The following is a 12469-nucleotide window of genomic DNA, read 5'->3' as shown; positions in this document are numbered from 1 at the left end:
CTCAGGCTCTGGGGCCCGCCCGGCGGCACAGGGAGCAGGTGCTGCTGCGAAGTGAGCAACGTTCACCTAAAGGGTTTAGATGCTTAAGAACAAGTGCATTAAGATTAAAGTTCTGTATTTACCATCTTGGGGTCCTAACATATCCAGTCTATCATTTCAGGTTGAGTGATTGTGTTAACCAGTTTATGATAATAAACACTCTAGGTTTATCATACTGTGCTTCATATGCTGCATTGTATTAACTTTATCAAAAGTATGCCTAATTGAGGCTTAACAGTCTTGTTCAGTTTATTTGAAAAAAAATAATAAATCTGATTATTTACTTTAAAGCTGCAGAAGAAAGAAGATCAGCAATTGGAACCTAAAAAAAGTACCAGCCCTAAAAAAGCTGCAGAGCCCACTGTTGATCTTTTAGGACTTGGTAAGTAAAAAAAAAACACGTCACCTTTAGAGCTACAAAACAGTTGAAACCCTGACTTGCATTGACTAGAATGGCTTTATCGTCAGTGTGCCAAAGGGACCTGTTAACTGAATTTGGACACGGTGTGGTCAGTTTGCTGTGTTCCCACAAAAAGGGAAATCTGCATAAGGGAGCTGGCGTCTGTCAGCAGTGCTTTTGCAGAAATGCGGCTGCTGAGTTCCTAGAGAGAGGGGACCTGCCAGAGCAGTCTCCAAGGCTTGGGGGGCCATGCTGCCTCAGCACTGAAGCGAGGAGTAGATTGCGTTTGCTCCCACCCCTCTTCTCTTTATTTAGCTTTTTGCGGGGTTGGAGGGGATCCCTTAGCAAAATAATTCTGGCATAGCCTTATTGTAAGGTGCTGTCTTAAAGAAAGCTTTTATTTTGGTTAACTGAAGCAACAGGCCCTATACTTCGATCTAGTAGCTAGGGTCACGTTATGTGTGTGATGCCAGTAAGAAGTGCTCAGTTTAACGTCATTTTTGTTCTCGGGGCTGACAGACGGATGTTGTCTGCCTGGCAGGTAAACAAGCTTCCATTCAAAGAGTGCTTGTATTGTCCTTATCTGCAAATGTCAGCTCTTCTTAAGTGCTTCTCTTTGTTCTAAAGTAGCTTGATAAATAGTTATTTTTATCTGAGCCTTCTGCAGTAATTAATTTAGAAAAAAATCTGTCTAGTTTAGAGAAAGATTAATGGCTAAAGGAAAACAGTAAAAGATAGTTGAAGGATGGAGTTGAATTTCATAAAATTTTCTAAAAATTGATCTTCTTATTAAGATTGTTTTCTGTTTTCAGAATTATAATTGAATGTTTTAGTCATTTCTTCAAAGTTGGTGTATCATGCAAATATACTCCCTATCGATAAAAATCTTCTGTAGTGGTGAAATTAGGAGGTATATATTAGAAATATAACAAAATAACTATGATTTTATGAGCCCTGAAAATAGGGCTCAGTCCAGGCACGCTAAATAGAATTATGTTGAATACAAGTTCTCTTAATTTATGTATTTTACTTCCTTTCCTCTAAATGAGAGAGAGGGGAAAAAAAGACTCATTACCAAAGTAAGAATAGATCCTACTAAGACTGCATGCACCTTTGTCTTCACGGCAGCATCTCCTCTCCAGTCTAGTGCCTTGTTTATCAGTTCATATCTTAGAAATGTTAGATCAAACCCAGGCCTGACTCTTACCCTTACAGACTCACTGACCCACAGCTCTTCACAAAGTGTCTGCTGGTATCCAGGCACCTAGACACTAAGCAGAGAGCTGTGAAGGAGAGCAGATGAAAATGACTGGCCTCTGGGAGCTTTCATTCTCTCTGAGGAAGCAGTGATAAAATAGTGAAATGAACTATGGTATGGGTCGTGTTTGGTAAGTGCTGTAGCTAAAACAAAAAGGAGTGGTGGTGATTTTAAATAGGGCTGGAGGTGCTGGGGGCTCCCTGAGATCCCACTGGAGTGAGGACCTCAGGAAGTCGGGGCTCCCTGCCCGTGGGGGTGAGACAGGTGGGTGTGGTGGCCCCGTGGCAGCCTTGCCACCACATGAATGGGGCCAGGGTGTGTGAGACCCGGAGGGTGTGGGGTGACAGGGAGGTCCACTGCGATAGGACTTTGGCATCTGCTTGCAGTGTCCTGGCAGTGCATTGCAGGGATTCGGGCAAAGACGAACCTCCTCTGACTTGAGTTTTTCAGGACTTCTTACAGCTGCTGTGTTAAGAGTCGGGTGTGGTGAGGCGAGGCTGCATAGGGGCAGGGGGACCAGTAACACAGCTAGGGGGCGGTGGCTGAGGGGGGCGGTGGTGTGGGGAGTTGTAAGAAGTAGGGGAGAGCATAAAGATGGCGGAGGAATAGGATGGGAAGACCACTTTCTCCCTCACAAATTCCTCAAAAGAACATTTCAACGCTGAGCAAACTCCACAAAACAACTTCTGTAGGCTGGCAGAGGACATCAGGCAACCAGAAAAGCAGACCATTGTCTTCAAAAACAGTCTTCTATTTCTCCTCTAATTTTTATTACTATAACCTATTATTACTATTTAAAAAAAAAAACAGACTTTTTTTTTTTTTTTTAAGGCAAACACCATATATAGCCTTTGGATGGTTGTTGGTGGTTTTTTGTTTTTTGTTTTTGTTTTTGTTTGTTTGTTTGTTTAATAATTCTTGTTTTTTCTTTCTTTCTTTCTTTCCTCCTTTTTCCTTCTGCTTCTTTTCTTTAATATTGTATTTTTGAAAATCCAACCTCTACTCTAGATTTTTAATCTTTGCTCTTAGGTTTTTGTTGTCAATTTTGTACATTTAAAAACCCAAACTTCACTACCCAAGTTTACCTGAGAGCGAGATTACTGGCTTGACCACTCTCTTCTCCTTTGGACTCTCCTTTTTCTCCACCAGGTGGCCTCTGTCTCTTTTCTCCCCCATCTCTTCTCTATCCAACTCTGTGAATCTCTGTGTGTTCCAGACGGTGGAGAACACCTAAGGAACTGGTTACTGGCAGGATTTGTCTCTCTCCTTCTCATTCCTCTCTCTTATCCTCCTGGTCACCTCTGTCTACTTCCTCCCTTTCCTCTTCCCCGTATAACTCCGTAAATACCTCTGAGCAGTCCAGACTGTAGAGCGCACATAAGGAAGTGACTACTGGCTAGCTTGCTCTCTCCTCTTTTGATCTCACTGCATCTCATTCCAGTTACCTCTAACTACCCCCTCCATCTTCTCTTCTCCTTGTAACTCAGTGAACCTCTCTGAGTGTCCCTCAATGTGGAGAAACTTTTCATCTTTAACCTAGATGTTTTATCATTGGCGCTGTATAGATGGAGAAGTCTAGAGGCTACTGTAAAAATAAAACTGAAAACCAGAAGCAGGAGGCTTAAATCCAAAGCCTGAAAACATTAGAGAACTCTTGAATTCAGGGAACATTAAGCAATAGGAGCTCATCAAATGCCTTCATACCTACACTGAAACCAAGCTCCACCCAAGGGCCAACAAGTTCCAAGACAAGACATACCACTCAAATTCTCCAGCAACACAGGAACACTCCCCTGAGCTTCAATATACAGGCAGCTCAAAATTATTCCAAAACCCTTGATGTCTCATAACCCATTACTGGTCACTCCACTGCACTCCAGAGAGAAGAAACCCAGCTCCACCCACCAGAACCCCAACTCAAGCTTCCCTAACCAGGAAACCTTGACAAGCCACTGATAGAACCCCACCCACAGCGAGGAAGCTCCATAATAAAGAGAACTCCACAAATTCCCAGAATATAGAAAGGCCACCCCAAACGCAGCAATATAACCAAGATGAAGAGACAGAGGAATACTCAGCAGGTAAAGGAACAGGAGAGTTGCCCACCAAACCAAACAAAAGAGGAAGAAGTAGGGAATCTACCTGAGAAGGAATTCCGAATATTGATAGTGAAAATGATCCAAAATCTTGAAATCAAAATGGAATCACAGATTAATAGCCTAGAGACAAGGATTGAGAAGATGCAAGAAAGGTTTAACAAGGACATAGAAGAAATAAAAAAGAGTCAAAATATAATGAATAACACAATAAATGAGATCAGAAACACTCTGGAGGCAACAAATAGTAGAATAACGGAGGCAGAAGATAGGATTAGTGAAATAGAAGATAGAATGGTAGAAATAAATGAATCAGAGAGGAAACAAGAAAAACGAATTAAAAGAAATGAGGACAATCTCAGAGATTTCCAGGACAATATGAAACGCTCCAACATTCGAATTATAGGAGTCCCAGAAGAAGAAGACAGAAAGAAAGATCATGAGAAAATCCTTGAGGAGATAATAGTTGAAAACTTCCCTAAAATGGGGAAGGAAATAATCACCCAAGTCCAAGAAACACAGAGATTTCCTAATAGGATAAACCCAAGGCGAAACACCCCAAGACACATATTAATTAAATTAACAAAGATCAAACACAAAAAACAAATATTAAAAGCAGCAAGGGAAAAACAACAAATAACACACAAGGGGATTCCCATAAGGATAACAGCTGATCTTTCAATAGAAACTCTTCAGGCCAGGAGGGAATGGCAAGACATACTTTAAGTGTTGAAAGACAATAACCTACAGCCCAGATTACTGTACCCAGCAAGGATCTCATTCAAATACGAAGGAGAAATCAAAAGCTTTACAGACAAGCAAAAGCTGAGAGAATTCAGCACCACCAAACCAGCTCTCCAACAAATTCTAAAGGATATTCTCTAGACAGGAAACACGAAAAGGGTGTATAAACCCAAACCCAAAACAATAAAGTAAATGGTAACTGGATCATACTTATCAATAATTACCTTAAACGTAAATGGGTTGAACGCCCCAACCAAAAGGCAAAGACTGGCCGAATGGATACAAAAACAAGACCCCTCTATATGCTGCTTACAAGAGACCCACCTCAAAACAAGGGACACATACAGACTGAAAGTGAAAGGCTGGAAAAAGATATACCACGCAAATAGAGACCAAAAGAAAGCAGGAGTGGCAATACTCATATCCGATAAAATAGATTTTAAAACAAAGGCTGTGAAAAGAGACAAAGAAGGCCACTACATAATGATCAAAGGATCAATCCAAGAAGAAGATATAACAGTTATAAATATATATGCACCCAACATAGGAGCACCGCAATATGTAAGACAAATGCTAACAAGTATGAAAGGGGAAATCAACAATAACACAATAATAGTGGGAGACTTTAATACCCCACTCACACCTATGGACAGATCAACTAAACAGAAAATTAACAAAGAAACGCAAACTTTAAATGATACATTAGATCAATTAGACCTAATTGATATCTACAGGACATTTCACCCCAAAACAATGAATTTCACCTTTTTTTCAAGTGCTCATGGAACCTTCTCCAGGATAGATGACATCCTGGGCCATAAATCTAAACTTGATAAATTCAAAAAAATCGAAATCATTCCAAGCATCTTTTCTGACCATAATGCATTAAGATTAGATCTCAATTACAGGAGAAAAGCTACTAAAAATTCCAACATATGGAGGTTGAACAACACACTTCTGAATAACCAACAAATCACAGAAGAAATCAAAAAAGAAATCAAAATATGCATAGAAACTAATGAAAATGAAAACACAACAACCCAAAACCTGTGGGACACTATAAAAGCAGTGCTAAGAGGAAAGTTCATAGCAATACAGGCATACCTCAAGAAACAAGAAAAAAGTCAAATAAATAACCTAACTCTACAACTAAAGCAACTAGAAAAGGAAGAATTGGAGAACCCCAGAGTTAGTAGAAGGAAAGAAATCTTAAAAATTAGGGCAGAAATAAATGCTAAAGAAACAAAAGAGACCATAGCAAAAATCAACAAGGCCAAAAGCTGGTTCTTTGAAAGGATAAATAAAATTGACAAACCACTAGCCAGACTCATCAAGAAGCAAAGAGAGAAAAATCAAATCAATAAAATTAGAAATGAAAATGGAGAGATCACAACAGACAACACAGAAATACAAAGGATCATAAGAGACTACTATCAGCAGTTGTATGCCAATAAAATGGACAACGTGGAAGAAATGGACATATTCTTAGAAAAGTACAATTTTCCAAAACTGAACCAGGAAGAAATAGAAAATCTTAACAGACCCATCACAAGCACAGAAATTGAAACTGTAATGAGAAATCTTCCAGCAAACAAAAGCCCAGGTCCAGACGGCTTCACAGCTGAATTCTACCAAAAATTTCGAGAAGAGCTAACATCTATCCTCCTCAAACTCTTCCAGAAAATGGCAGAGGAAGGTAAACTTCCAAACTCATTCTATGAGGCCACCATCACCCTAATACCAAAACCTGACAAAGATGTCACAAAAAAAGAAAACTACAGGCCAATATCACTGATGAACATAGATGCAAAAACCCTCAACAAAATTCTAGCAATCAGAATCCAACAACACATTAAAAAGATCATACACCATGACCAAGTGGGCTTTATCCCAGGGATGCAAGGATTCTTCAATATCCGCAAATCAATCAATGTAATTCACCACATTAACAAATTGAAAAATAAAAACCATATGATGATCTCAATAGATGCAGAGAAGGCCTTTGACAAAATTCAACATCCATTTATGATAAAAACTCTCCAGAAAGCAGGAATAGAAGGAACATACCTCAACATAATAAAAGCTATATATGACAAACCCACAGCAAACATTATCCTCAATGGTGAAAAATTGAAAGCATTTCCCCTAAAGTCAGGAACAAGACAAGGGTGTCCACTTTCACCGCTACTATTCAACATAGTTCTGGAAGTTTTGGCCACAGCAATCAGAGCAGAAAAAGAAATAAAAGGAATCCAAATTGGAAAAGAAGAAGTAAAATTCTCACTGTTTGCAGATGACATGATCCTCTACATGGAAAACCCTAAAGACTCCACCAGAAAGTTACTAGAGCTCATCAATGAATATAGTAAAGTTGCAGGATATAAAATCAACACACAGAAATCCCTTGCATTCCTATACACTAATAATGAGAAAGTAGAAAAAGAAATTAAGGAAACAATTCCATTCACCATTGCAACGAAAAGAATAAAATACTTAGGAATATATCTACCCAAAGAAACTAAAGACCTATATATAGAAAACTATAAAACACTGATGAAAGAAATCAAAGAGGACACTAATAGATGGAGAAATATACCATGTTCATGGATCGGAAGAATCAATATAGTGAAAATGAGTATACTACCCAAAGCAATTTACAAATTCAATGCAATCCCTATCAAGCTACCAGCCATATTTTTCACAGAACTAGAACAAATAATTTCAAGATTTGTATGGAAATACAAAAAACCTCGAATTGCCAAAGCAATCTTGAGAAAGAAGAATGGAACTGGAGGAATCAACTTGCCTGACTTCAGGCTCTACTACAAAGCCACAGTCATCAAAACAGTATGGTACTGGCACAAAGACAGAAATATAGATCAATGGAACAAAATAGAAAGCCCAGAGATAAATCCACACACCTATGGACACCTTATCTTTGACAAAGGAGGCAAGAATATACAATGGAGTAAAGACAATCTGTTTAACAAGTGGTGCTGGGAAAACTGGTCAAGCACTTGTAAAAGAATGAAAGTAGATCACTTTCTAACACCGCACACAAAAATAAACTCAAAATGGATTAAAGATCTAAATGTAAGACCAGAAACTAGAAAACTCCTAGAGGAGAACATAGGCAAAACACTCTCAGACATAAATCACAGCAGGATCCTCTATGATCCACCTCCCAGAATTCTGGAAATAAAAGCAAAAATAAACAAATGGGATCTAATTAAAATTAAAAGCTTCTGCACAACAAAGGAAAATATAAGCAAGGTGAAAAGACAGCCTTCTGAATGGGAGAAAATAATAGCAAATGAAGCAACTGACAGACAACTAATCTCAAAAATATACAAGCAACTTATGCAGCTCAATTCCAGAAAAATAAACGACCCAATCAAAAAATGGGCCAAAGAACTAAATAGACATTTCTCCAAAGAAGACATACGGATGGCTAACAAACACATGAAAAGATACTCAACATCACTCATTATTAGAGAAATGCAAATCAAAACCACAATGAGATACCACTTCACACCAGTCAGAATGGCTGCGATCCAAAAATCTGCAAGCAATAAATGCTGGAGAGGGTGTGGAGAAAAGGGAAGCCTCCTACACTGTTGGTGGGAATGCAAACTAGTACAGCCACTATGGAGAACAGTGTGGAGATTCCTTAAAAAATTGCAAATAGAACTGCCTTATGACCCAGCAATCCCACTGCTGGGCATACACACCGAGGAAACCAGAATGGAAAGAGACACATGTACCCCAATGTTCATCGCAGCACTGTTTATAATAGCCAGGACATGGAAACAACCTAGATGTCCATCAGCAGATGAATGGATAAGAAAGCTGTGGTACATATACACAATGGAGTATTACTCAGCCGTTAAAAAGAATTCATTTGATTCAGTTCTGATGAGATGGATGAAACTGGAGCCGATTATACAGAGTGAAGTAAGCCAGAAAGAAAAACACCAATACAGTATACTAACACATATATATGGAATTTAGAAAGATGGCAAGTCCGTGTATAACGGACTTTTGGACTCAGAGGGAGAGGGAGAGGGTGGGATGATTTGGGAGGATGGCATTCTATCATGTATACTATCATGTAAGAATTGAATCGCTAATCTATGTCTGACGCAGGATACAGCATGCTTGGGGCTGGTGCATGGGGATGACCCACAGAGATGTTATGGGGAGGGAGGTGGGAGGGGGGTTCATGTTTGGGAACACATGTAAGAATTAAAGATTTTAAAATTAAAAAAAAAAAAGAAAAGAAAATTTCCAATTTAACCTTTCAAAATTAAAATTTTATGAACTTGTAAAATAAAAAAATAAATAAAAAGAAGAAAAAAGAAGTATCTGGCTCTGGACCTGTTTTAAAGAGGAGCCAATAGCGTTCGCTGACCAGTGAGCAGTGTAGGATGTTTCCCTTTGGGAGTGACTGTAGAACAGGCAGCCTGCTCCCTTGGGACAAGCAGAGTTGCTCTCGTGAGGTCTCCAGCGGCCAAGCATGGTGGTGCGGAGGTGATCTGGGAGACAGGTGGTGGGACTGGCCCCAGGTGCCCAGCTGCTGCCACGGTGATGCTGCGTGGTCCTGTCTCCTTGCACTTGACCTCTGACCTCAGAAACACTGAGCTGTCTATGGAGCATCACTTGCTTTGCTTCCTGCTTTCCAGCTGGTCACAGTCACAGAGCGTGTCTCCTCTCAATGTGTCCCTGGCCTCTACCGCCTGGTCTCACAGTCCCTGGGTCGTGGGGATTTCAGACTGTGGCTCCCCTCTTCTGGTGTCAGGCTCTCTGATGTCAGCCGTGGCTGGGTCTCATCGGGGCTCTGTGAGCCTGTTTCAGTGGTGGGAGAGCTTCCGGAAACTGTGTCCTGAGGGGAGAGCCAAGCTTTGCTCTCGGTAGGAGGGTGTGGGAGTGCTCAAAGGAGAGGGTAAGGACATATCCGGGGGGTTTGCTGCTGCCTGACGATTCTAGCTGTGTGCTAGAAGAGTTCTGGCGGTGGCTGGGCAGGTGACGGGGTCAGAAGGAGGGCTTAGGGGTCTTGCTGATGAAGTCACAGCAGTGGGAAGGCTGGCACCTCAACCAGAGCATGCACAGCTCTGCTCCTGCCGGTTACCAGTCAGCTAAGTTCCAGAAGAGACTGTCTGGCTTTGAGAGAGCAGTGCTCCTGAATGAGGACAGACCAGCAGCCTCTTGTGGGTAAGCGTGGCGCTCTGGTTCCCTGCAGGTGGCGGTGTGCTGGGGCAGGGGCAGTAGGCATGTGCGGTCTGCTTTATGGCCGCGTGGAAAGGCAGGCCCATGTGGATGAGAGCAGAGACGGATTTCACGTTACACATTTGCAGGAAAGACAGAGAAAAGCCCCACAGGGTTAGTGCAGTTACCCAGCCCCAGAGGGCCAGGATTCGGGGTCACATTTTAGTAGTCTCACACAGGATGATAGTCAAGGCAATTTTTTAGAAATGTGAACTTCCCATTTAACTGGCCCTTTAGCGAACCTTTTTGTTTCAGCCCAGTGGCTTGAGATAAACCTGTTTTCCTCAGCTCTCCTTTCCTGATCTACTCCCATCCCACAGTCATAAAGTACTCTGTGTGCCTTTTAGCAAGAGTCAGCAATGCTTTTCTGAAAGGGAATAACTGTTTTTGGCTTTGCAGGCTTTACAGCCTCTGTGGCAGCTGCTCCGCTCGCCCCTTTTGCGGGCACGTCTCCGTTGGCAAGAGCGTGGATGGTGAGGGGGGCTGGGCTCTGCTGGGCGTTAAAGATAGTTGGGAGGGGCCTTTATGCTCCTAGCTGTGCCTGCAAGAACGACTTCATGTTCAGGTGTTAATTTGCACTGGAAGCTTGTAGAAGCACAGTTTACTCTGCCTTACTGTCTGGTATTAGAAGTGGGGTCCATACTTGGTTGTTACCTGCCCTCTACTCTTGGAAATGGCCAGGTCTTCGGGCCCCTCTTGGCGAGGGCCAGCCCGGCCACTGGACTAGACCGCGCCCCTGCTGTCTGAGAGCAGAGCTGACCCCAGCTCCCGCCACCGCCGGGGTGCCGCTTGCCTGTGCCCTGCACGCGAGCCTCTCCCAGGATGGGGGCCGCGCTGTGCGCGGCTTCATGGCCGGCCTCTGCTGGTGACGACCTGGCCTCCTTGAGACAAAAGCTGACAGACTGCTTAGCAACTGGTTAGTATGGCCTCAGACTTCTTTTTCTAGAAGGTCCCATCTGAGAGCAGTCTTCAGGGTGAGCACCCGCTCCAGCCGTGAGGCGTGGCAGATCTGTGGCTGTGGGGTGAAGCGTGGCCTGCTGGCTTCAGCTTGGCCTTCCTGCAGACCCCGCTTCGGGGCCGGAGGCTTCACCGCAGGCCATTGGGCACGTGGGTGCATGGGACTGTCAGGGACAGATGCCTGGGGAGAGCTCACAGAGAGGCGGGCTAGAGCTTAGTGATGAAAGCGTGGCTCAGGGTGTCTGTACTGCTTACATGGGTGTATCCTTCTGCTTGTTCACATTCATCTAGGGACATTTCTGCCTGACCGTTTCATCAGCTTTGAGTTATTTTAAATATTGAACTACACAGAGATGTATTTAGATAATGGGTTCCTCAGTTTTTTCTTAATTGAAAAGCTCAGAGGAACATACAGCTTTAGGCAAGTTTTAAAGTCTTCTCCTTCATGCCTGTTTCAAGAAATAAAAGCATTTACTTGTCACAATAGCCAAGATCAGATGGGTTGACAATGCTAGTTAAACATAGTTTTTACTATTATATATAACCTGCTTAATTATCTAGTAATATATGTCCCAGTTTTATATAATGAGGGAGGTGAATACACTACCTTTTTTTCTGTAAATTTTTTTGTGTTTGTAAGATTTCTGGACAGAAACTAAAGAATAAAGTACTTTCAGAAAGCACTCTAATTACCTTTAAAGCAGTAAATTCCTACAGGAGGTTTCTGTTTTTCAAAGGCCATACACTGAAAAGTACCACAAGTTTGTGACTGGGCGGACTGGGCCACAGCTGAGCCCTGGCCTGAGGAATTGCGGGTTGGGGGTTAGTTGTGTGCGTACTGCTGCTGTCCGGGCAGGGAGGGAGAGAGGAGGCTCTGTCTAGCGCACATGCCTGAAGTAATTTTATAGTCTGTTACAGTTCTGTGGAAAGCTCTTAGATGGGAATACCAGACCCATCTTACCTGTCTCCTGGGAAACCTATATGCGGGTCAGGAAGCAACAGTTAGAACCCTGTATGGCACACCTGACTGGCTCAAGATCGAGGAAGGAGTATGACAGGGCTGTCTGCTGTCACCTCGTTTGTTTAATCCATACACTGAGCACATCATGAGAAATGTGGGGCTGGATGAGTTACGGGCTGGAATCAAGACAGGCGGGAGAAACCTCAACAACGTCAGGTATGCAGATGGTACCACAGAAAGCGAAGAGGAACTAAAGAGCCTCTTGATGAGGGTGAAGGAGGAGAGTGAAAGACTGGCTTAAGACTCAGTGTTAAAGAAACTTAAGATCATGGCATCCTCCCCCGCTGCTACTGCTAAGTCACGTCAGTCGTGTCCGACTCTGTGCGACCCCAGAGATGGCAGCCCACCAGGCTCCTCCGTCCATGGGATTTTCCAGGCAAGAGTACTGGAGTGGGGTGCCATTGCCTTCTCCAGCTGCCTGGCAAACAGAAGGGAAAAGGTGGAAACAGTGATGGGTTTCCTCTTCTTGGACTCCAAAATCACTGCAGATGGTGACTGCAGCCATGAAATCTGACGATTGCTTCTTGGCAGAAAAGCGATGACAAACCTAAGCACTGTGTTGAAAAGCAGAGACATCACTCTGCCAACGAAGGTCTGTATAGTCAAGGCTGAGGTCTTCCTGACGGTCACGTACGGTTGGTTGTGAGAGCTGGACTGTAAAGAAGGCAGAACACCAGAGAATTGGTGCC

General features: G+C 42.7%; 1 protein-coding gene across 2 annotated transcripts in view; it reads left to right on the top strand.

Moving 5' to 3' along the window:
- SMAP1 (small ArfGAP 1) overlaps positions 1-12469 on the top strand; it is a 189830-nt gene that overhangs the window by 151221 nt on the left and 26140 nt on the right. For both annotated transcript variants that reach the window (XR_008200586.1, XM_052651530.1), the window contains exon 7: positions 331-421. Coding sequence is in view for 1 of the 2 variants with exons in the window: in XM_052651530.1 (XP_052507490.1) it covers positions 331-421 (91 nt within the window). In the remaining variant the exon portion in view is untranslated. The remainder of the gene's footprint in view (positions 1-330; positions 422-12469) is intronic.

Source organism: Budorcas taxicolor, chromosome 14 (assembly GCF_023091745.1).
Source record: "Budorcas taxicolor isolate Tak-1 chromosome 14, Takin1.1, whole genome shotgun sequence".
Taxonomy (NCBI): domain Eukaryota; kingdom Metazoa; phylum Chordata; class Mammalia; order Artiodactyla; family Bovidae; genus Budorcas; species Budorcas taxicolor.
Note: the sequence above shows the minus strand (reverse complement) of the source record. Positions and strands in the feature narration are given on the sequence as shown.